Consider the following 26,166-nt stretch of genomic DNA (forward strand, 5'->3'; position numbering starts at 1 on the left):
CCTCTTTCTCTTCCCCCCCCTCCTCTTCTCTTCCCCCCCCTCCTCCTCTTTCTCTCTTCCCCGTCCCCCCTCCTCTTTCTCTCTCTCTTTCCCCCCCCCCCTCCCCTCCCTTGTCACCCCCCTCCCCACTCCACCACCCCCCCTCCCCTCCATCCCTTGCTGTCAGAAACACAGACAGAGAGTGAGACACACACACAAACAGACAGAGACACACTGGGCGGGGCATCCCAGCATGCTGTTGGAGGGCTCCCGGTGCTGCAGTCGGTAAGTAGAAAATGTTTTATTATTTTTTTTGATTGGTTTATTGGTTGATTTATTGATGTTTTTATCATTTATTATTGATGATGGCTCTTTATTTGTAAAACTGAAGTGTTTAATGTTTGTAAACTTCCCTTTAACCCCCATTCCCTACGCCTGATTTGTAACCTACACCTGATTTTCTAAAGTGTAGACAAGGTTTTTTCGAGCATACAAAAATCTTCACTTACTCCATTCTAAGTTAGTTTGGAGTAAGTTTTCACTGCCGAAACTTTGAAAACTGGTGTAAGTGGCCGGACACGCCCCTTTTGAAAAAAAAATTCTGTTCCAAAGTGAAACTGTTCTAACTGACTAGAACTGGAGCAAACTAAATGCCGAGAATTTGAATTTCTAAGATACTCCGTTCTACACCAGTTGCTCCAAAAAATCAGGAGCAACTGAGGCCAAAACTTGGGCCCATTGAAACTACTGGATTTGTTGTTAAAAACCCATCTGGTTCACTAATGTCCTTTTAGGGAAGGAAACCTGCTGTCCTTACCCGGACTACATGTGACTCCAGACCTACAGCAGTGTGGTTGACTCATAACTGCGATCTGAAATGCCTTGCAAGCCAGTCAGTTGCATTCAAGAAGACGGACAATTTGGATAGGCAATAAATGCTGGTTTGTCGATGACGCCCATATCCCATAAATGAATTTTTTTAAATTATACTGCATGGGACAGGCTAACCAGATGATCTACTTATGGTACTCACTTTTCCTAAAAAAAAAAGTTCAAAATCTGCAAAGGACATTTTTTTTATTTTTCTCCCTCCTGACAGAAACATGGAAAATAGGTGCAGGAGTAGGCCCTTCGAGCCTGCACCACCATTCAATAAGATCATGGCTGATCATTCCCTCAGTACCCTTTTCCTGCTTTCTCTCCATACCCCTTAATTCCTTTAGCCGTAAGGGCCATATCTAATTCCCTCTTGAATATATCCAATGAACTGGCATCAACTACTCTCTGCGGCAGGGAATTCCACAGATTAACAACTCTGAGTGAAGAAGTTTCTCCTTATCTCAGTCCTAAATGGCCTACCCCTTATCCTAAGATTATGTCCCCTGGTTCTGGACTTCTCCAACATCGGGAACATTCTTTTCGCATCTAACCTGTCCAATCCTGTCAGAACCGAAAATGTTTCTATGAGATCCCCTCGCATCCTTCTAAACTCCAGTGAATAAAGGCCCAGTTGATCCAGTCTCTCCTCATATGACAGTCCAGCCATCCCTGGAATCAGGGGAGAAGGAAGGGGGGGGGTGAAGGAAGGGAGGGGGGAAGGGAGGGGGGGGGAGGGGAGAAGGAGGGAGGGAGGTGGGGGGGGAGGGGAGAAGGGGGGAGGAGAAGGTGGTGGGGGAGAGGGGAGGGAGCGAGCGGTGTATCAACCAGGCTTTGGGCCCCTTATTTACATATTTCATGGGATGGAGTCTCAAACTCCTTTTTGATGCTTTTATCAATATGGTGGATAGCACACGTAAACCTGAGGCTAGGGCATCCATTTTACGCCTGTAAAACAGATGCAGCACATTTTTAGGCCCAGATGTTAAAAATTGACCTTGTTGGATTGTCAAGATATTCAGGTCAGTACAGAGACCAGTAAAGTCGTCATCAGCACTGAAAGGTTCAGAACACTTCTCTATAGCCTAGAACCTCAGAAGAAAATCCCACATTAAACAAGCTTTTGCCTTCCATTGAGCTTCCTACAGCTGTTCGGATAGCTGCAGGATCCTAGTGTAAAATCTTGCCAGCCAACCATGATTAAGAATGTTTTAACAATGAATTATTTGTGGTTCTTCTCTAAACACACACACCTACTTTTTGCAGGGTGGAAATGATTATGAAATCTACAGTGACGAAAGAACGATAGGCCATTCAGTGACATCCCCAGAGGACACGCAGAAAATCTGTGATGAACTCTTTTTCCACTGAGATCAGTATTCCATCATGTGGACATTGGAATGGCCAAAGACTGATTTTCTAAGTTCGCATCATATGAATGAAGAAATATACTTGAATTAAATCTAACATCTCTGGCATATAATGACTACACAGAAATGCTGAATAATGCCTTTTCTTGTTCCATCAGTAGCAAATTTTGTTTTAAAACGTCATTGTCATTTTTTTGGTGGATCATCAGCTAACTTGGGCAAAAATAAAATTAAAGGCGGGATCTTGCATAGAAATTAAGCAACAGATAATGATAAACGAGAGCTAAAGCTGCAGCCAGTTAATGACTGACCCCCCCCCCCCTTAGTTGTACAGCTTACTTTTAACAGCATGTGCAATATTTAGAGAGCTGATATGATAGACGGATGAATTGCTTATAAGGCAAGTCTAGCATATTTTATCAATAGGACCATTGTTGTTTACTGTACCTTCTATCGATTATTTCTGAAAATGTCAACTCAGCTACCTTATAAATCAGGAAATTTAATTAGGTACTTAGACCAGAATTAACAGCAGGAATTACATTCATCACTTGTACCTTCATTCCTTTAGATTCAATCAAGACGTCTAACTCTGCATTTTTCAAATTGATCTGTGAACGGGGAAGGTTAGAAGTGTGTGTTGTACTTTGTATCAGAGCCCATGGTAGGGATGTTGCTGATCATCTATCTCCCATTGGTTCAGACTTCAGAATAATGCTCGCTCATTCAACATCAAGGCCATTGTTATGCACACAAACATTTCCCAGATTATTGTACAATATTCATAATTATGGGGTTCCCCCAAAAATCTGATTAATTCAAAGATGGAAGAAAATGAGTTTTCCTGTTTGGAAATGGGGTTTTAAATCTGTATACATCTGTAAATCATAGTACAGTAACATTACTATCCTACCTCCAGCCATGTGCATAAGATACAGATCATTTTAGATATAGATACCCTACAGTTGAGAATACAAGATATTTATCCTATTGTGGGAAAGCAATTTAACTCGCAGCTGACCTTGTGTTTCATTCAATTCAAAGACAGAAAACTAGAACTCTTGAATGCAATTAAAATCTATATAAAGATTTTAATGAAAGCACCCAATATCAGACATGCTGCCTTTTCGAACATGTTTAAGGATAATTTGGCATCACGAAACATTGCATTTTATATCTTGACAACTAGCTGGAGAAAATGCCTTACTGCTTTTAGTGTGTGTAAGTTTGATTCTGTAGCCCCTGGCGTGTACTTCTGTGCACTACGATGCCTATTTTACTTTTTCTTAAATCAATAAAGCCTCAAGATAACTTTTATTTCAGGAAAAGTTGACGATACAGACTATTTTTGAAAACCTGCTCAAGGAGAAAGCCATCTATATTAAGAGTTACTTTTGGAGTCATCCAGTCATTAATAGATGTCCTTTATCTTCTCTGGCCCTTTTCAACCTGTTGGTGACCTGCACTGTGGGTCATGGTCCTTCACTTGTATTTCTAAAGTTTACAAAATGTAGTGTCAAAAAAAGTTTAATTGGATCTAATGCAATCAAAATAGACATTCATTAAACTTACGAGTGTTCAATTAGAAGAATGCTGACCCAAAGTTCATAAGTTTCCTTTGTTTTACCAAACATGCTTAGTCTAATTATACATTTGGACTAAAACAATTACATGTACCGTAACCTTGTAAAGAAAATATATCTGCTGCCTGGTTCTGTAGGCTTAATCTAAAAATTCTGAAAAGTAACCAATTTATAACATTTCCCCTTCAATCTTGCTTACTATAGTTCTATTTTAATAAGTGTAACAAATAACCAGATGGACTTTTTATTAGTTGGCATACACAGGTCCCATTTAGGATGGGAGACTAGTTTGTTTTTAGAAACACCACGATGAAGAGGTCAGTGATCTTAACTAGCTACTATTTAATAATCAACCATAATTATGAATTTAGAAGTCAATGAATCCACATAGAACTAGTTAGAAATACATTACAAATATAAACAAATCTTTATCAAGTCTGTTTGCTTCTAACTTAGTAGTAGTTATATTTATAATGGATAAATTAAACCAGATGTAATAATCTTTATATTAGGTGTTTAAATCTTTTTTTTTGATGTTCAGCTCTGTTTCACTACTAGTGCCATGTATATCTCAATTATATACACTTGTTCTCTGGATCACATTTTCTTTTCTTTGTACATTCACCTAGTTTAGAAACTGGGATTGAGGTAGCACAGGTCCACCTAGCTATCCTGGCCTAATTTTGATTCGAGTCCCTCCTGATTTGAACAGGCTGCAGCTGTAGGAAAACACCTGCCCAGAGCGCTTAGGCTTTAAATAACAGGAATTGGAAACATCTTTGAAGGGTTGAAGCATGCCATTAAAGGGCAACTTCTGGTGGGGAATAGAAAAATGGAGTAATTAAGCACAATGGTGCAGTAGAGACAAGAGAGCAACAATGCTCCTTTTAAATTGGAAGTCCTACTACAGGAGGTGCCCTATATGGAGCTGATAACCACCGTCCAGTGAAAGCCTAGGGGGTTGCTGCATTGAAAGAGGAAGCTGACCAATTCTGTGTGGTCATCTGGGCATTAAGAATGCAAGTTTGGAAATACCAACATGTTGATGCAAAATTTGATCATTAAAGAACACAAATACTGTGAAACGTGTGTTGGATACTTGTGTGAGTGAGATTATATTCAGTCACTACTGAAATGTTTTGAGATTATGTATTTTTCACTTGCACATTACTAAATTCCTGTTGGAACAACATTTGATCTGGACAGAAAATCCTATGGTGATGAGCACAGCAGCTCCAACAGAGATAATCAATCACTTGAATGGAATTATTTCAGCAGTTCTTGTGAAGAATACAAAAGAGAACTTAATTATGGCTATTCCACTTTTGCAAGCTCAGAAACAGCAATATAGACGAACATTTTTAAACAGACATAAGGCCGTTGTAGCCAAGGGCAAATCTGGGTTGCTATGAGACCAGAACTGACCAGCATAGTCTTGAGAGAAGACCCTCATTAAACCACATCAAGTGACATGCATGATTAAACTTATAAACAAGGGAGAAACTATGCTTGAAGGAGCCAATCATTGAGATGTGAATGTGAGAGCTATGAGGAGTCTGAACACAATATAAGAACTAACCATAAGGAGTTTTTTTTGACTGCAGTCAGCCAGGATAAACATGTCCTGGTCTAATGAAAAGAAGGCATCTAAATATTTCAACAGACTTCAAGTGGTCGGTGGTTTTGCTACCGGTCACTTGAAGCCTCCAGGACAGGTTAAGTTGGGTTGTTACTTAATGTGTGTTAGTGGTTAAATTTAATTAAAGATATCTCCGCGATAGAGTATCCGTATGGTTTTCTGTTGAGGTGGATTCAGGTCTTCAAACACCCAACGTGGGAGGTGTCAAAGTTATAAATAAATCATCCAAATTTTCTTATGTCAAGGAAACATCTTGCCAGGGTATATAGCATCTTTCCCCGATCAATAGGTCAGGAATACTGGGAAAACCCTTATAATACAGCACTTTTGTGTACTGGGGCTTTATAAATGCTGTATAAATATTAGCAGTATAAATACTTAACATTTATATGCAATTCACTTGTGTGCTATTTTAATTTAACTAATATTTGCACAGTATAATACCCAAAGCCCAACATGTAATATTTATTGATGGTAAAATCTTTATTAAAATATCTAGTACTTGTGCCCTCAGAAATTTGTCCTTCAATGAAGATTTTTTTTAAGAGTTTTTTCCCCCTCAATTCCAATGTTTGTTCAATAGGATGACCTGATTTAAACCCATCAATTCAGGTGTAAGAATGATTGTTCTCATCGAAATGTCAGTTTGAACGTCCACTTTGACCCTCTTTCTGATCTACCATCTGGTCATGTTGATGCTGTAAAGGGATATATGTCAATCAAAAAATATTAAGTTGATAAACCGTGGATATAGAAAAACACATTAATTCTCATGAAAAAAAATTTTCAAAACTTGTGTTTTTCTATGTTTAGTGATGCAAAAGGTTAGTAACAGATGTACATCAAAACAATGCAAGAATGAATTTTTGTCATTTATTCAAACACAAGTTGCATTTGTCCCCTAAATAATTCAGAAATAGAGATTACAGATAATACATAAATGCAAAAGGCACATAAAATGGTACATTAATCTTCAAAGTTCATTCAAAATTCCAATAGTATAGTTGTTCGATGTAATGAATTGCAATTGCAGTACAATACGATAAAATATATAAATATTCATATTGGTAACTACAAACCAATGACTTATAATTTGTCATGGGGTAAAATGGATTCTGCTACTACTGCAGTGTTAAAGTAGTGTTATCAGAGACTAAGGCACTGAAGAATACCCAAATTAAAATATTCTTCACAGAAGGCAAGAGAACTGAGAAAGACACAGCAACATAGGCTCTTTGAGGACCGGTGCAGACTACTCCTGCCTTCAAAGGCACTCTCCAGTAAAAATACAGGAGGCTTCCATACACCCAAATCCACATGTTGTGGCATCTGCAACTACCCTTAGTTCTTAATATGCAGAGCCAGATTTGTACTCCCTTCTACCTATGAATTGAGAGTTTTCTGCCTATAACATTGACTTAGAGCAGCTTAAAAGTAAATGTGAGGAGACTGGCAGATGAAATCACAAATCTCGACGCATCCTTCTTAACACAGCAGGGAATTAAAACCAGGCCAATAGAGTTTATCCCCAAGTAGACACTGACAATTGCACAGAAAAAGTGCTTACGGGCTAATCAGCAAATGACAATTCTTTATTCAAATACATTTCCACAGTATATGAGCAATATTTGTGGAAAAATTCTTAAAAGGCTATCCAACACTGCAAAGCAAACAACTATTACAGACACTAATTTTAAATATAAACCCCCAAATTTTGAGTATTTAACATTTCATTAGCACAGCTCAGCTCTTTGTTACTTAGATAGGAAAACAAATGCAAGTTTGACAAGGGATGCCTCATCAACATAACAGATACAATCCATTTCCAATTTAAAGTCAACAGAAATGAAACTCAGAAGCGATGTAATCGATATCGTCCATTTTACACCGTCACCCAGTCACAATTAGGAAAAAATAGTGATTCCAATATTTTTAAAATCAAAGGATACAAGTCCTATTAATCTATTCAAGAATTGGTTAACAAGACTAAGATTTCACAAATGTGCAGCATTTACAGCTGTACTGATCAATGAGTGCTGTGCTGGGGGGTCAGATCCCAGATAGAATCTGCTGCATCAGTATTGGTACAATCTTCAAGCATTGCATTTATGAGGTTGAAACCTCAGGAGATTTTAAACTACTGTAGACTACAGGTTAGTAACTCTCCAGGTTCACAGCACCAGAGTGATCATTGTAGGTTTGATCACTGACTCCACTGAATTCACGTACACATTGCATTGAGGGAGGGAAACCTGTAGTGCTCTTTCACCTGTTGGCGAGATTGGAGAGCATTTGGCCTAGTCACCTGCTCACACAATCAGCCTCCAGCAATGGATCACACAGACCAGAGGAGAGGAAAAACAGAAAATGAGAGAGTGAATATCCTTTACAATGATTAAACCCATACATTTTCTGTGAAGATTATTCAATGAAACTATAACTAACTAAATTAATGATTTGTAGGGCAGTGCTAAACTTCTGTTTCAGTGCTGCTTTATAAGAAAGTGCAGCTTTTAATGTAGAGTAACATAACTATTTTCTGTGGACTGCACATTCTGGAGATAGGGAAGAGATGCATGTAAAACATGAATCCCTGATGCAAAGCTGCACATATACATTCACTGGCTCAGATACTGTAATAGAAAATATGGAAAGTATGAGTGATAGTCAAACTAATAACCAACTGTTGTTTAATGAATAATATTTTTCAGTGTTTAAAACATGACACCTTTGTAAAAAATATAATGTTTTAATCGTGCAAGTAGTTGGTTAGAATGCATACACCTCAAACACTTCACTCAGATATTTGCTGATACTGAAACCCCCTTGTCGGACAGCAGGATAGGATAGCTGGCCATTTTTATGAACTGACAACATGTCCTGACCACGTTTCGTGCTTTGTTCCTGGTGCTTGGTAGGTGATGATCACTTCAACAGCCTGTTTCTTCTCATTTTTGGGCGGAATGGAACAGACCTTGTAAGAGACCTCATCCCCCTCCATTGGTACATATTCTCCTTCGATACTGACATAAAAAAAACAAAGAACAGATTCAGCCAAGAGTTGCCCATGTATTATTACATAAGTCAGGCCGATAGATTTGTACTGTACGACATTGTTTATGTAATTCATCATTACATACAAACATGTCCCAAAATAATAAAATAGAAGCCTCAATTGCCCAAGGAGAAAAATCAGCATTTGATTCAGTTTGAATAAAATGTTTATTTACATTTATGTGCATACAGATATGTAACTACCAATCTTACCTCGAATTGTTTTTGGGCCCGCAAGACCCCTTTAACAGGCTGCGCAGACCATTCAAAATTCCGCACATGCACGGTTTTTCTATTTAAAAGCCAGCTCGCTGGCTGTGCGGGTCCCCTGGAGCAGTGCGCTGCCGTGCAGCTTAAAGGAAACATTGGTACCGACATAGTCCTCAGGAGGTCTGGTACTATTTTCATATTCACAAGATGGTGACAGTACCTGACCTCCCAAATTATCCAAGCAATATCATTCAATCATATGATCAATAAACTTGCACTTCTTTATGCCACGTACTTTCAGATGTATTTCCAAAGATGCTATCACTTTCACGGCACGTGTACCTAGTTGAACTCTGCATATTTACCAATACACAGATAATCAGGTTACGATGCAAGCAGAGCTGTGTCAAATTATGAAATTTCTTTATTATATCTTTCTCATATGACTAAAATTTAAATGTTTTAAATCCGGCTGACATATAAAGGCCAATAATATGATGACACATGCATCTATTCGATGTAGAGGCCCGAGGCCTGAGGCCTTCAATGCTCCCAGTACCTCAGTTCAGTCCAAAGCATTTAACCAGTAAGTAGTGCACATAAACTGCACATGAGACTCACTAGGGCCATGAAAAGTATTGAAGTTATGAACTGAAGCATCTCAAGCCCAGGAAAAAGAAATTCTCGCTGGCTGACTCTTCCCTCACCCTCTCATTCCCCATTTCTCATCATAATCCCCTCCCCTTCCACAGAAAGCCCGTCTGGGTCTGGTTCCTGAGATTACGGCCCCAACCCACGAATGTTCCTGGGCAAGTCATGAGAAACAGGCCACAAAAATATTCAGAAAATGCTGGAAATCTCAGATGGGTCAGGCAGCATCTGTGGAGAGAAACAGTTAACGTTTCAAGTTGATGACCCTTCGTCAGAACTGGCAAATGTTTGAAAGGAACAAATTCTTGAGGAGCACTGAAAGGGGGAGGGGAGGAAAGAACAAAAGGGAAGGTCTGTGATAGGGTGGGAGGCAGGAGAGATTAGAGAGACAAAAGGAACGATGGGCCGAATTGAGATGGGAATAGCAGAAGTTAGAAAAATATTAGTTTAGATAGGGTGTGAATGGCGGAATAATTATCAGCTGCCATGGGAAACAAAGAGAGAAAAAATACATCAGAGCAAAATATGGGCAGAGGTTAAGGTTTGAAATTGTTGAATTCGATGTTGAGTCCCGAAGAAGGGATTCAACATCGAGTTCAACAATTTCAGACTGACCCGCTGAGATTTCCAGCATTTTCTGTTTTTATTTCAGATTCCAGCATCCGCAGTATTTCGCTTTTGCACAAAAATATTCAAATGAGCTGACCCTCATACTATCGAGGTGGTCAGCTCATTCGTGGACAGGCCTGAATCGCACCAGGACTGAAGCACTGCCAGACGACAGATAATCCTTTAACTCCAGGAAATGGAAGACAGAAACAAAACTTTAAAAAGTGCTTAAAACTTTTAAACAAATGGCACAACATTCCCAGAGTTACCAATAATTCCGGAATCTACTAGTGAGTTAAATCCCACATTCCACTCCCAGTTCTTTCAAAATTCAGCTTCCTCTTTCACAGGAATGCCAGACCAAAGGACCTCATCAGCCCCAGCAGCCCCACCACAGTGCTATCAAACTCTAAACATCGTACACTCATTAGATAGACTTTATAACTACAACTTGGTCAAAAAGGTAGGTTTTAAGGAGGGTCTTAAAGGAGGAAAGGGAAGTAATGGGATTTAGGAAGAGTCAATCCCATTCATGATGTTCACCATAATTCACTGGCAACTTTCCCACTCATTGTTATTAAGTCTGCAAACTACTGATGTAAATTTAAACATCCAAGGATTCTTTATAATCTATCGTCCATTTACTCCAGGAAATGGGAGCCAAAACACATTTTTTTAAATTGCTAAAAACTTTTAAACAAACCGCACAATAAACAACTTGCATTTGTGTAGCACCTTTAACATTGTGAAGCATCCCAGGGTGCTTCACAAAGGTGTAATCTGACAAAAATGGCTGCTGAGCCAAAGAAAGTGTTATGAGAAAGGCTGAAAAGAAGTGGGTTTTAAAGAGAGAGTCTAAAAGGATGAACAAGAGGCGAATAGGTAGAGGGTTTGAGAGAGAGAATTCCAGAGGGTGGGCGTCAATGTGCGAGGAAGGGAAAGAGGGAGCGAGCAATAATTTAGGTACTATATCGTTGTATTTCATTTGTTACTGCCACAACTCCATACTGTAAAAAGTGGTATACATGCTCCAGCACTGATTTGAGTCTAGTATGTGCCCAAGAGGCCATACACATCTGCATAAAGCAAAAAAAAGGTAGCTTGTTTGTGGTACATTTCTCAAAAGAACTTATGCCTTTATTCAGCAGCAAGACTTAAATATCAATGTTATATAGACACACACAAGAAGTTTATCTTTACCTTGTTCATAAATTCGGCAGGTGTTATGTCCAGGTGAGTTGATGCACAAGTGAATCATTGCTAATGAAAAATGGTGCAAGCCGACAATGGATGGCAAATGTCAGAGGCAAAACATTCAGAGAACATAAGCTGTATGTTCCAACATAATATAAAGATAGAAAAAAGTACAAGCAATATATGGGAATAATGCTGGTTCCCTTACAAGAAAGCAGAGGTGGATTCTTCCCCAATATTTCTGTACATCTGGATGAGCTGAATGCCCATTATTCTTTAGCAACCACAGTACTAAAGCCTGCTGTCAATCTAACAATTTTCATTTTGTCTATAATTATTATATTTCCAGGGCAAGGTATTGCCCATCAAGACTTTACAGATTCTTAAAATTACCCACAGGTGAAAAGTTGAAAATGTTCTCAAATTTACTATTTGATATCTCCCCAGCATCACAGAAAATTATAAATACACAATGCATCTGACTAATTCCTATGGGGCTTAGCATATGGAGCCTGTGGGAGTGTTACCAAAAGCTTGCTTTCTGCAAATTAATTAAGTTACTTTAAAGCTGTTATTACCAGATGATCATTTTCTGTAGAAAGGGGATATTTAATTATACTAATCTGTTGTGTTGTGCTGGTTGTTTATATATATGAATGCTAGAACATTCAAATGTTTGTGCCATTCGCTAACAAAGGAAATGGGCTGTGTTTAGTGTCGTTACTAAAACGATTTTGTCAAATAACTATGAATCATAAAATATGAATCTTCTCATACAATACACCTACGCTTGATCAATTACACTTTAGTTAAAGTTTTATGACATTCTGAAATAGCTAAATGCATTCCAGTTGCGTTACCCTTCCCTGTGAACCAGGCACTATTCTTGCAAGCATTCCAATCACAAGGTTTTCCCTTCACCCACTAAAAGTACTCAAATCAAACAAGTGCCTTTTGGTAATAAAAATACTACCCTTAAGTTTTAAATGTTTTTTTCTTTATTTTGTCAATTTTCTTCCCCTCTTTGTTGAAACAGGAATCTTTCCATAGGAATTAGGTACACTCTGATACCTTATCCAAGGTCGGTCAGTGAGGGTATCTGTTGGTGAGGGTGTCTCAAAACCCTGACACTAGAAATCAAGCCATTTCCACCATTTTTTCTCCTTTTCTTGGACAGAAACTGTAGGGTCGTACACATCAAACGGGCTCATGCAAGAAACAGTCCTAGATGCTTTTTAGAAATTATCCACGATCTACTTCCTAGATCAGTGCATTGAGTCCAACAAGGAAAGAAGCATTGTTTGATTGGTCAGCTATGGTGCCGTGGGTACCACTCTTATCGATTCAGAAGATCATGGGTTCAAGCCCCACTCGAGACTTGAGCACATCATCATCATAGGCAGTCCCTCGGAATCGAGAATGACTTGCTTCCACTCTAAAAAATGAGTTCTCATGTGACTGAGGAGTCCAATGCGGGAATTACAGTCTCTGTCACAGGTGGGACAGACAGTGGTTGAAGGAAAGGGTGGGTGGGGAGCCTGGGTTGACACACGCTCCTTCCACTGTTTGCTCTTGTTTTCTGCTTGTTCTCGGCAATGGGACTCGAGGTGCTCAGCACCCTCCCGGATGCTCTTCCTCCACTTAGGGCGATCTTTGGCCAGGGATTCCCAGGAGTTGGTGGGGATGTTGCACTTTATCAAGGAGGCTTTAAGGGTGTCCTTGAAACGTTTCCATGCCCACCTGGGGCTCGCTTGCCGTGTCGAAGCTCCGTGTAGAGCGCTTGCTTTGGGAGTCTCGTGTCGGGCATACGGATGATGTGGCCCGCCCAACGGAGCTGGTCGAGCGTGGTCAGTGCTTCGATGCTGCAGATGTTGGCCTGAGTGAGAACACTGACGTTGGCGTGTCTATCCTGTCAATGGATTTGCAGGATCTTGCGGTGGCAGCACTGGTGGTACTTCTCCAGTGTTTTGAGGTGTCTACTGTATATAGTAGGCTAGGCTGACACTTCAGTGCAGTACTGAGGGCCCTCTCAAGTGGATGTAAAGGATTTCATGGTAAAATTTGAGTGTAGCAGGGGAATTCTGGCCAATATTTATCCCTCAACATGACTAAAAGCAGGTTATCTGGGCATTACCACATTACTGTTTGTGGGACCTTGTTGGCAGCCACTTTCCTACATTACAACAATGACTAAACTTCAGAAATGTTTCATTGGCTTTAAAGAACTTTAGAGCGTTCTGAGATCGTGGAAGGCACTATATAAATGCAAGTTCTTTCTATTTATTTCTGGAAAAGGAAGTGGAGAAAATAACTGATGAGTTGGAGAACAATTGGGAAATAGCAACTACAACAGAGTTCATAGAATATAGACAGGAACATTAAGAGTCAAAGATAAAGATGCTGCCTGGAAAAAGGCAGTTTAGTGTGTCTTAAGATTATCTGGCCAAAAAGTTGACAAACTTTAAAGAATAGAGTTCCATGGATAAACAGAGGGATTAGAACTAAAAAAGGGAGGCATTAAATAAAGTTAGGACTCAATGCCAATGATAAGTGAGGAAAAGTGTAGAGGGGAGATGAAAATGGAGACTAAAGGGAATATGAAAATGTCAAGTGAATAATTTAAAAGGAAATAATAAGAGCTTGACTAGGGCCACTCAAGATGAAGGAGGGATTTAATTGTGGAGGATATAGGTATGAAGGAGATATTCTTTACAAATGATGGTGGAATTGAAAATGCAAGTCTAGTAGATTATTTAGAAAGACTTACATTTATATAGCGCCTTTCATGACCACCGGACGTCTCAAAGCGCTTTACAGCCAATTCAATACTTTTGGAATGGAGTCACTGTTGTTATGTGTGAAACACAGCAGCCAATCTGCGTACAGCAAACTCCCACCAACAGCAATGTGATAATGACCGGATAAACTGTTTTTGTTATATTGATTGAGGGATAAATATTGTCCAGGACACCAGGAATAACTCCCCTGCTCTTCTTCGAAATAGTGCCATGGGATCTTTTACATTCACCCGAGAGGGCAGCCAAGGTCTCGGTTTAACGTCTCATCCGAAAGACAGCACCTCCGATAGTGCAGCACTCCATCAGCATTGCACTGGAGTGTCAGCCTAGATTTTGTGCTCTGGAGTGGGGCTTGAACCCACAACCTTCTGACTCAGAGGCGAGTGTGCTACCCACTGAGCCACAGCTGACACTGTAGTGAGATCTAGTGAACTGTAGGGAAAAAATTGTTTCTATAAAAATTAAGAAGGAAGTGGAAGATAACCTGAATCACCAAGACCAGTTAATCTATCAATTGCAGGCAAACTGTTGGAATTTCCAATTCAAGGTAAAAATAGTGAGCACTTCGAAATGTACAGGTTAATCAAGAATAGGCAGCATGAATTTGTCAAAGGCAAGCCACGTTTGGTCAATTTATCACTTTTTTGAAGAGATGACATAATAGAAATGCAGTAGATTGCATATTGATTTTCAGAAGGTGTTTGAAATGATGTCTCACTGGTTAGAAAAAATAAATAAGAGAACTAACGGGAAGAGGTGGCTCTGTGAACAACCCCATTCTCAACCACAGTGGAGCCCAGCATGCGAGTGCAAGAGATGAGATTTAAATCTTTGTAAGTGTTTTCAGACAAACCTGCCAAATGTATAATTCAATTTGATTCACTTCACATGACATTAAGAAGCAGCTGAGTGCACTAGCCACAGCTCAAGCTATGAAGCCCTGATAATATCCCAGCTGTAGTACTGAAGACCTGTGCCCCAAACCGGCTGCCCCCGCTCTCCGTCAAAGCTATTCCAGTACAGATATGATGCCGGCATCTACCTGGCAACTTGCAAGATTGCCCATGTATGGCCTATCCAGAAAATTCAAGGTAAATCTAATCGGGCCACTTACCACCCTTATCAGCCATCTCCTATCATCAGTAAAGTGATGGAAGGAGTCATCAATAGTGTCATCAAACCACAATTACTCACTGATGATCTGCTAACAATGCTCAGTTTAGGATCACATGGCTCAAGTTCGCATCGTAACTTTAGGAACATATGGGTTAGACTTTCCACTTGATGGCTAAGGCCGAAAAAAAATGGGCCTTGTTCCAGCGATGCGGGACGTATCACCCGTGCTGATCGCCGGCTCAAGACCCATTTTTTTTTTTTTTGCGATTTTCCACTCGGCCTTAGCCCAGCAATGTCAAATGGGCGATGTGATTTCTCGGCGAAGAGAAAACAGAAGTGAATGAAAAAAAAAAGCTTCCCTAGCAACGCATTACTGCGCATGTGCAGGTTGATTTTTTTTTCAGGTTGATGCTCCTTCCCGCGTTTTGAGAGGTCAAGGGTCTTCACACATGCGCAGAAGCTCTGTGTGGGTCTGAGAGAGAGAGAGAGAGAGAGAGAGAGAGGAGAAAGGAAGCAAGTATTTTGACAAAGCCTTAAGTCATATAAATTTAAAGAATGAAGGGTTCAGTAAAAAGGCGAAGGGCCAAGCCCTTCAGCGAGGAGGCCAATGAGGCCCTAGTGAACAGTGTTAGCGCGAGGTGGGAGGATCTGACACGAGATGAGCGTGCATATCGGAGGATTTGGGCAGAGATTGCCGACGTAGTCACGTTGTCATCTAATGAAACCCGGACACTGGACCAGTGTCGCAAAAGATGGAACAATCTACAGGCGGCTGCAAGAGTAAGTTGAAATTTATATTTGAAATCATCCATATTTATTGTTTAATGATGTATGGAAATTCTAATTAGAATCTGCAATGTTATCTTGTAATCTTTAAGCATGACTAAATAACTAAATTAGGATTAAATGATTACTTTTATGCACCGCAACATAAATTTGAATGTTACAGTATGAAATATCTTATTCCTATGCAATGTACTGCAAACTTGTAAGTGAACTTATAAATTTGTCAGTCCTAAATGTTTATTGCCAAATCCATCTGCTTATGCCGTGCAATGTTACCTTATCTATTACAGAAGAAGATATCCATCAACTAGCGAGAGCAACGCAGGACCACCAGCTCGTGACCAGGGCTGAAACCTCTGGCCTCATCTCCTGAGGCGTGTGTGCCCTCCGACCATCCCCCCCGGCACCATGCACCCACCAGGAATATACAACATGCGCGATGTTCCAGGGCCTGCCGCTCCAGCTCTATTTATAGCCCTGACCTGCGGTGGTGTTCTCACTCAGGTCGGGGTGGCCCACGGCGGTCTCACACAGGTACGGGGCCCATAAGAGCAGAGGGCCCAAGGACAGCACGGACCAGCCCACACTGCGATATGTGAACGCACTAGGTCCGTGCAGCAGAGCAGGTCTCCAGTCGTCCTGATTCAACCCTTGCCACTGGATAAAGGCCTAGCTCTGTCGAGCCCGTGTGGTGGCTGGTGTGCAACGGTCACCACACGTTAAAAAAATCCACACACAGGCATCTTCCACCCCCTCAGCTGGAGTTCAGGACTGGAACATTGGGTCCTTCATTGAAACATCTGTGAACTCTTGTGGAAGCAAGTCATCCTCGTTCGAGGGACCGCCTACGATGATGACAACATGCACTTGTATTTGGGTCACTGGACCATCTGTGAACGGGCACAAGTTGTGTCTCTCCCAAAAACCTCTCCATTGGAATCTCAGCCATTGTTTGCAAGATCCCTTCAAATCAGCAACAGAAGAGGATGTTTTTGCTTCTACATACACTAGATGGCATAACGGGTTGCAGCCAGAGGCGACAGCAACAAGAACTGTCTTGAGGATTCGATGATGGTGGTCGCTGAGAGCACAGAATGACATGCAGAAATTGTACAGCAGTGTCACGATTTCTCAGTGTCTGAAAGATAACAGTCAGTAAGTAGCTATCACTAAAGATTGATTATTAATGACTAAGTATGCTTCCAAACAGAAATCTAACATCATAAACCGAAAAGCTCTTGCTTTTCATTTCACACATCACTGCATGAATGATGTTAGAGCCTCATCATACACGCTTCGATTCAAAATATAAACATGTTTTTGGCCCACGCTCCCTCCCCTGCTACCTTGGGACCATGAGCAGGGCATATTTCAGGCATATTCAATTTCCAATTTTTTCCCCATGTTTAGAAAGCTTGAGGCATAGATTTAGCAGCAATTTTTATAATTGCACACAAGAGGAATAGATATGGCCAGCCCATTTCCTCAATGTTCTTTTGCTCTCCTTTTGTCAAGTAGAAATCTAATTATTTTCGCCCACACTTTGGTCAATCTGCACAATTCACTGTTTGCTTTCCAAGTGGGTGAATAGGCCTCTGGCAATGTCGCTCTTGATATGACTACTAAGAAGTGGTCCTTCCTTTTTCCCTTGTAAACACAAACCTGAACGCCATTCAGGCTCGGGCTGATAAATGGCAAGTAACAGTCACACCACACAAGTGCAGGCAATGACCAGCTCCAAAAAAGGAGAGTCTAACCACCTCCCCATGATATTCAACGGCATTAGCATCGCCGAATCCCTTACCATCAACATCCTGAGGGTCACCATTGACCAGAAACTTAACTTGAACAGTCACAAATATTGTGGCTACAAGAGCAGGTCAGAGTCTGGGTATTCTGCGGTAAGTGTCTCACCTCCCGACTCCCCAAAGCCTTTCCACCATCTTCAAGGCACAGTCAGGAGTGTGATGGATTACTCTCCACTTACCTGGATGAGTGCAGCTCCATCAACACTCAAGAAGGACGACACCATCCAGGACAAAGCAGCCCACTTGATTGATCCACCACCTTCAACATTCACTCCCTCCACCATTGGCGTACTGTGGCTGCAGTGTGTACCATGTATAAGATGCACGTCAGCAACTCGCCAAGGCTTCTTCGGCAGCACCTCCCAAACCCGCGACCTCTACCACCTAGAAGGACAAAGGCAGCAAGCGCATGGGAGCACCATCACCTCCAAGTTCCCCTCCAATCACACACCATCCTTACTTGGAAATATAGGGCCCAAGTTTCGGGCCGCGCCCAGAACGGCACAGCCCCGACCTGGACGCCCGTTTTTCGTGCCACAAAGTGCACCTAAAAAAAACTTACAGATTCTCCGGCTCCCTGCTGGTCCTCTGGAGCCGGGCGCGGCGCAGCACGAGCTGTAGGGGGCGGAGCTAGGTCCCTGCACTGAAAACAGTGCCGGGACCTCTGTACATGCGCGCTACAGTGGGCGCGCATGTGCAGTAGCTCCAGGCGCCCAAAACTGTGTGGGAGGGGCCCGAAGCACGCAGCCCCTAGCCCTGGCCGAATGGCCTCACTGGGGCTGCGTGCATAAGGCTGCCTCCCACACCCAGCTCCTGCTTCCTCCCGGCAACAACTCAACTTCTGTTTCCCCCCCCACCCCCCCCCCCGGACCGGGCCGGACTCGACCCGCGCTCTTCCCCCCCCCCACCCGACCTGACCTCCCTCTCCCCACCCCACCCCCCCCCCCCGACCCGAACCGAACCCACCTCCCTCCCACCACACCACCCCCCCCCCACCCCGACCCGACCTCCCGACACCCCCACCCGGACCGGACCCAACCTGACCTCCCTCCCCCCGCCCCCGACCCGACATCCCTCTGCCCCCCCCCCCCCGACCCGACCTCCCTCTGCCCCCCCGACCTGAACCGACCGACCTCTCCCCCCCCCCCACCCGACCCGTGCTCCAGACCGCCCCCCCCCCCCCCCGGACCCGACCTCCCTCCGCCCCCCCCGACCCGACCTGCGCTCCCGACCCCGACCCGCGCTTCCCCCTGACCCGACCCAACGCCACCTACCTGTAAATCTGGTGCTGGGGACGGGCCCTGCCCGAAGTCTTGGGCCCGGCCAGGCCGGGCCCGTTCAGCCTTCCCTCCCCCTTCTCCTCCCCCCCGCCTTTCTCCTCCCCCCCACCCCCCTGCTCCTTCTCCTTTCCCCCCCCTCCGCCTTCTCCTTTTTCACTTACTCCATTCTAAGTTAGTTTGGAGTAAGTTTTCACTGCCGAAACTTTGAAAACAGGCGTAAGTGGCCGGACACGGCCCCTTTTGAAAAAAAAATTCTGTTCCAAAGTGAAACTGTTCTAACTGACTAGAACTGGAGCAAACTAAATGCCGAGAATTTGAATTTCTAAGATACTCCGTTCTACACCAGTTGCTCCAAAAAATCAGGAGCAACTGAGGCCGAAACTTGGGCCCATATATCCATTGTCGCTGGGCCAAAATCCTGGAACTCCCTCCCCAACAGTGCTGTGGGAGTACCTTCACCACACAGACTGTAGCAGTTCAAGGCAGTGACTCACCACCACCACCAGGGCAATTAGGGTTAAGAAATAAATGCTGGACGCCGACATCCCAGAACAAATTTTTAAAACACCACGACCTTCATGGCAGCTTTTAATTCATAGAAACATAGAAAATAGGTGCAGGAGTAGGCCATTCAGTTCTTCGAGCCTGCACCACCATTCAATAAGATCATGGCTGATCATTCACCTCAGTACCCCTTTCCTGCTTTCTCTCCATACCCCTTGATCCCTTTAGCCGTAAGGGCCCTATCTAACTCCATCTTGAATATATCCAATCAACTGGCATCAACAACACTCTGCAGTAGAGAATTCCACAGGTTAACAACTCTCTGAGTGAAGAAGTTACTCCTCATCATGGTCCTAAATGGCTTACCCCTTATCCTTAGACTGTCTCCCCTGGTTCTGGACTTCCCCAACATCGGGAACATTCTTCCTGCATCTAACCTGTCCAGTCCCGTTAGAATTTTATAGGTTTCTATGAGATCCCCTCTCATCCTTCTAAACTCATTGTTCAATTATTCAGCACATATATTTACTGCCATATGTAGACAGGGAACAACTTTAAGAGTGATGGCCAAATAGAAAATATAAAGTTTTACACATTTCTCATTCTCAGAATGAAAATAAAACAACAATTTTCTATAGTTTCTTTACTCAGAGGGTTGTGAATCTTTCGAATTCTCTACCTCAAAGGGCTGTGCATTCTCAATCATTGAATATATTCATCAGTCATTGAAAATTGGCATGCAGGTACTGCAGACGGTGAAGGCGGCAAATGGCATGTTGGCCTTCATAGCTAGGGGTTTTGAGTATAGGAGCAGGGAGGTCTTACTGCAGTTGTACAGGGTCTTGCTGAGGCCTCACCTGGAATAGTGTGTTCAGTTTTGGTCTCCTAATCTGAGGAAGGACGTTCCTGCCAATGAGGGAGTGCAGCGAAGGTTCACCAGACTGATTCCCGGGATCACAAGACTGACATATGAGGAGAAACTGGATCGACTGGGCATGTATTCACTGGAGTTTAGAAGGATGAGAGGGGATCTCATAGAAACATATAAAATTCTGATGGGACTGGACAGGTTAGATGCAGGAAGAATGTTCCGATACTGGGGAAGTCCAGAACCAGGGGAGACAGTCTAAGGATAAGGTGTAAGCCATTTAGGACCAAGATGAGGAGTAACTTCTTCACTCAGAGAGTTGTTAACCTGTGGAATTCTCTACTGCAGAGAGTTGTTGATGCCAGTTCGTTGGATATATTCAAGACGGAGTTAAATATGGCCCTTACGGCTAAAGGGATCAAGGGATATGGAGAGAAAGCAGGAAAGGGGTACTGAGGTGAATGATCAACCATGATCTTATTGAATGGTGGTGCAGGCTCGAAGGGCCAAATGGCCTACTCCTGCACCTATTTTCTATGTTTCTATATTCAAGGCTGAGATCGACAGATTTTTGGACTCTAAGGGAATCAAGGGCCACGGGGATAGGGCAGAAAAGTGGAGTTGAGGTCATAGATCAGTCATTATCTTATTGAATGGTGGAGCAGGCACAAAGGGCTGTTTGGCCTACTCCTGCTCCTATTTCTTATAAATGTCTTTATACTTCTGGCTCAGTTGTTACTCTGTGTAGAACTGTTTTTTTAATCTCAAACTAAAAAGCCATTACTGTAAAGATAAAAGGCAAACATATTCCTCCAGGAAGATGAGTTATGTAGCAGGCAATATGAACCCAGAATATTTATTTTAGGTTCCACTAATTATTTTTTTAGACAGTTGCTGCAGACCACTTTGCTTCAGCAGAGCTTCTTGCGTGATCCAAATAATTTTAAGTTATGTTAACAGCAACTTGAAATATAAAGTACAGCATCGCTTTCTGACCTGTGAACCCTCCTCCATTTGTTGCAAGAGGAAAGCAGATCCCCTCATTGGATCCCTAATTTGGGTTGGGAGAATTAAACCATTGCTCGGTGGCAGGAAAGAATTCCATAACTCCCTCCCATCCCTCACATTCCAGGTTGTCTTATGACCCTGAAAAGTTACTGCAGTGAAATGTTGTCAGGGCATATGAACAGGGCATATTCCTCAAAGACATCCTTATATCAATTGTAGATCTCCAATAGTCCCTTCAAGGGATGTCAGGAGACCTTCTAATTGAACAGCTTCTGTCACAAATCAGTGTAAAGGTCTTTGATCAATAGGAAAGATAATGACCCAATAGAAGCTTCTGAAACCTTGACCAGGATATTTACATTGCGAGAGCTCCCTGAGCTGCAGCATGCATCATAAACATCAATATGGGAAACATGACTGATTAGTTTGGACCTCCCATGGAATCTGGATTATTCATATGAAAAACCTGATTGAAATAAGACTTTTTTCATAACATGCTCATGGTTATGAATGCCAGATCCTCACTCATAAATCAGAACATGAAATTGAATGATAAAACTAGTACTGAACCCAGACAGCTGTGCTGCTCATCATCATTACAAAATCCATTCAACTTATTTCCAACAAAATCTTTGGCTGCGATTTTGCTGATCTCGGCGGGTCCCGACTCTGCTGCTGGCTCCATCCCGCTCTGTGAAATGACTTTCCGTTGATAGGGTTTGTTAAGCCCACCAGCACATTTCCCGGGCCAATTAGAGGAAGCAGGTCTGGTGACGTCATTTCATGATGCGGCATCAGCCGATTTCCCTAAAGGGCCCATGGCCACATTTTTCTTGACAGCTGTGCTGTCAGTGTTCTACAGCATTGAGATGCTGCAAACACTGACAAGCACTGCACAGATATACAGGGCTGCACCCAAGCTCTCCCATGACTCCCTCCTTATTTTTATGGAGGGAGTCACAGCACGCAGGGAGGTTCTCTTCTCTTCCCATGGGTGGAAGAGACCTCCCCAGGAGATCAACACAGCCTGGTTGCACATTGCACAGGAGGACACAAGCAGCGATGTCGTCAGGTGGACCTGGGTACAGTGCCACAAACGTTTCAATTATCTCAGTAGATCATGAAACATTAGTACAAAGTCACACTTAACCTCATTCTGTTGTGTCACTCATCACATCCCCATCACTCTGCCTTCCCTACCCTACTCCTGCACATCCTTACTCACATCAACTTACCTTGCACCTCCACCCATCCCTCTCTATCTGCATTAGCACATCCTCATCTCACTAGCCATCCCTCACACTCACCCTAGTGCAATCATACCAACTAACAACACACAAGGGGGCACTTGGGGGGGTTATGCAATGTTCATGAACAGTTTCTGTGTTGAATTGCAATGAATGGTGAGACATAACGGTATCTCCTGCAATCATGATGAGTGTGAAAGGAATGGTTTGGGCATTGTAGGGATGCTTTATGATGTTGGTGTGGGGTGGTGCCAACCTGATGCATCATGTGGCAGCCAGGGTGTACAGCGTCAAGTGAGATAAATCTGGCCATGGTGAGGCGATCCCTGGCTGCAATGTGGTCGGGTGCTGATGCCCCATGTCCTGTGCAGCATCAGGTGATCATGGAGAAGGTTGTTGGTGTTGTTGCTGCTGCTGGTGTGGGGGTTGATCATGCTGCGATTCTGAGGAACAAAGTGAGAGAGTATAAAGGGCACCCATGTTGATGGAACAGATGGCAGGTGAAGTAGAGATGAGAAAAGCACTCTGTTAATAGTGAGAGAGTTCTTCCAATGAGGTGAGAGTGGTTGAAGAATGGAAAGTGGAAAGCCTGCAGAGTGTGTGCTGGAAATGGAGTGAAAAAAAGCTTCCGCCTGAGGAAAGTGAGCATCAGTCTGGTGGGAGCTTTTACTGAACATTTGAAGCTGTCAAAGTAATCAGCTGGAGCAATGGTCACTGAACTCCTGCCTCAGGTTGACAGCCATAGTCTGCGCTCAGCAGGGATCCCATGGAAATGAAGTTAAAACAAAAAGGGAAGTGAAAAAACGCTGTTAAGCATCTGGCAACTAGATGCTAATCACTTAAATTGGGTTCCCAGCCGCTGCCGGTTGGGTCTGCTCACCGCTGGCAGACCCGGCACTGGGAAAGGCGCGTGACGGGTTGATAGCAGGGTCCCGACCCGCTGTCAAAAACACGACTTTCCCACCCACCCCCAATTGCACCCGCTGACCTCCCACACCGCCATAGTTGCCCGGGAACTTAAGACACTTTGATATCGACACTCTAAGCAAGACCCGGTGGGCAGGGGAAGGCCAGCTCAAGGAACAAAGTGGAGGTTACAACTTTTTCTGGAAAGGAAAACCAGAGGAAGAACGCCGCCTTCACGGATTTGGCTTCGCCATCAAAAATGAGCTGGTCGACCAGCTCAAAGACGCCCTCTGCGGGGTCAACGAACACCTCATGACTCTTCGACTCAACCTATCCCGGAACCAATGCGCCACAGTCATCAGTGCGTACGCCACAACACTCGATGCAACGGATGAGACCAAAGAGGGTTTTTATTTCAACCTCGAAACATCCCTACGTTCGACAAGCTGATCCCCCTAGGTGACTTCAACGACAGGGTCGGCAAAGACACACCCTCTGGGGAGGCATAATTGGCAGAGAGAGACTAGGGAAAGCCAACTCCAGCAGTACCCTACACCTGACAAAATGTCTCGAACATGAACTTCTCATCAACACCCTGTTCTGCCAGAGGGACAAATATACGGCACTGTGGCAACACCCTCGCTCCAAACACTGGCACCTGCTCGACTATGTCATCATCCGAGCCAGGGATCGGAAGGATGTGCGCATCACCCGCGCCATGACAGGAGCTGACAACTGCTGGATGGACCACCGCCTAATCCAATCCGTCATTGACATCAACATAGCCCCAAAGCGGAGGGGACAGCAGAAGCAGTGCTGCAAAAAAGTCAATGCCGGACCACTTAAAGACCCAGTTAAGAGAGTCCTATACAGCCAGCGTCTCACAGCCTTGATGACCCTGAGATGCAGAATGCCCACAGCGCTTGGTCTGCTCTCCAGACTTCCATAACCAGTGCCTGCGAAGAGATACTTGGTCACTCAACCAGAAAACACCAGGACTGGTTTGATGAGAATGATCAGGAGATCCAAGAACTAATAGATCACAAGCGCAGAACATTTCTGAGCCTCAATCAATAACCCAACTCGGGAGCAGCAAAGCAACATTACAGGCGGCTCAAGGCTGAGGTCCAACAAAAAACCGCGACCTAAAGAACAGGAGATACAACAACTGGCCTCAAGGCCACCTACGGTCCAAACTCCCAAGGTCCCACCCCACTGCTGGCTAAGAATGGGGAAACACTCATCAAGGACACCAAGGTAGTCAGGGTACGCTGGAAGGAGCCCTTCGATGATCTCCTCAATCGAAACTCTGCCTTTGACTCAAATGTTCTCGACTCCATCCCGCAGCATGCAACCCGCTACCATCTCAGTGGAACCCCAACGTTGCACAAGGTAGGAAAAGCCGTAAGACAGCTCAAGAACAACAAGGCTACGGGAGCGGATGGAATCCCTGCAGAGGCGCTAAAGTATGGCGGAGAGGCGCTATTGGTGCGGATACATGATCTCATCTCTGTCATCTGGAGGGAGGAGAGCATGCCGGGAGATTTCAGAGATGCAGTGATTGTGACCATCTTTAAAAAAAGGGGACAAGTCCGACTGCAGCAACTACAGAGGAATCTCCCTGCTATCAGCCACTGGGAAAGTTGTCACTAGAATTCTCCTCAACTGTCTTCTCCCTGTGGCCGAGGAGCTTCTCCCGGACTCACAGTGCGGATTTCGTCCCCTATGGGGCACAATGGACAGGATCCTTGCAGTGCGACAGCTACAGGAAAACTGCAGGGAGCAGCGCCAGCCCTTATACATGGCCTACTTCGACCTTACAAAGGTCTTTGACACTGTCAACCGCGAGGGTCTATGGAGCGGTATCCTCCGTTTCGGATGCCCCCAAAAGTTCGTCAACATCCTTCACCTGCTCCACAACGACATGCAGGCTGTGATCCTTACCAACAGATCCATTACAGACCCAATCCACATCCGGACCGAGGTCAAACAGGGCTGCGTCATCACTCCAATCCTCTTCTCAATCTTCCTCGCTGCCATGCTCCACCTCACAGTCAACAAGCTCCCCGCTGGAGTGGAACTAAACTACAGAACCAGTGGGAAACTGTTTAACCTTCGCCACCTCCAGGCCAGGTCCAAGATCACCCCAGCCTCTGTCGTCGAGCTACAGTACGCGGACAACGCCTGCGTCTGCGCACAGAGGCTGAACTCCAGGATATAGTCGACATATTTACTGAGGCATACGAAAGCATGGGCCTTACACTAAACATCCATAAGACAAAGGTCCTCCACCAGCCTATCCTCGCTGCACAGCACTGCCCCCCAGTCATCAAGATCCACGGCGTGGCCCTGTACAGCGTGGTCCATTTCCCATTATCTTGGGAGCCTGTTATCAACAAAAGCAGACATTGATAGAGATTCAACACCGCCTCCAGTGAGGCAGTGCAGCCTTTGGCCGCCTGAGGAATAGAGTATTCGAAGACCAGGCCCTCAAATCTACCACCAAGCTCACGGTCTACAGGGCTGTAGTAATACCCGCCCTTCTGTTTGGCTCAGAGGCATGGACCATGTACAGTAGACACCTCAAGTCACTGGAGAAATACCATCAACGATGCCTCCGCAAGATCCTACAAATCCCCTGGGAGGACAGACGCACCACCGTTAGCGTCCTCGACCAGGC

At 43.8% G+C, this 26,166-nt stretch overlaps 2 protein-coding genes across 6 annotated transcripts in view; one reads left to right on the top strand and one right to left on the bottom strand.

The window, feature by feature from the left end:
- The window catches only part of pmm2 (phosphomannomutase 2), a 27,521-nt gene extending 22,628 nt beyond the window's left edge, over positions 1-4,893 (top strand). Inside the window, exon 6 of the mRNA XM_070901745.1 lies at positions 2,092-4,893. Within this exon, the coding sequence (XP_070757846.1) occupies positions 2,092-2,226 (135 nt within the window). The 3' untranslated portion in view covers positions 2,227-4,893. The remainder of the gene's footprint in view (positions 1-2,091) is intronic.
- Positions 4,894-6,324: 1,431 nt separating this feature from the next.
- Positions 6,325-26,166, bottom strand: part of carhsp1 (calcium regulated heat stable protein 1) — a 127,842-nt gene continuing 108,000 nt past the window's right edge. For all 5 annotated transcript variants that reach the window (XM_070900894.1, XM_070900896.1, XM_070900897.1 and 2 more), the window contains exon 4: positions 6,325-8,470. In XM_070900894.1, the coding sequence (XP_070756995.1) occupies positions 8,308-8,470 (163 nt within the window). In that variant the 3' untranslated portion in view covers positions 6,325-8,307. The remainder of the gene's footprint in view (positions 8,471-26,166) is intronic.

This window comes from Pristiophorus japonicus, chromosome 15, assembly GCF_044704955.1.
Source record: "Pristiophorus japonicus isolate sPriJap1 chromosome 15, sPriJap1.hap1, whole genome shotgun sequence".
In the NCBI taxonomy this organism is placed as follows: domain Eukaryota; kingdom Metazoa; phylum Chordata; class Chondrichthyes; family Pristiophoridae; genus Pristiophorus; species Pristiophorus japonicus.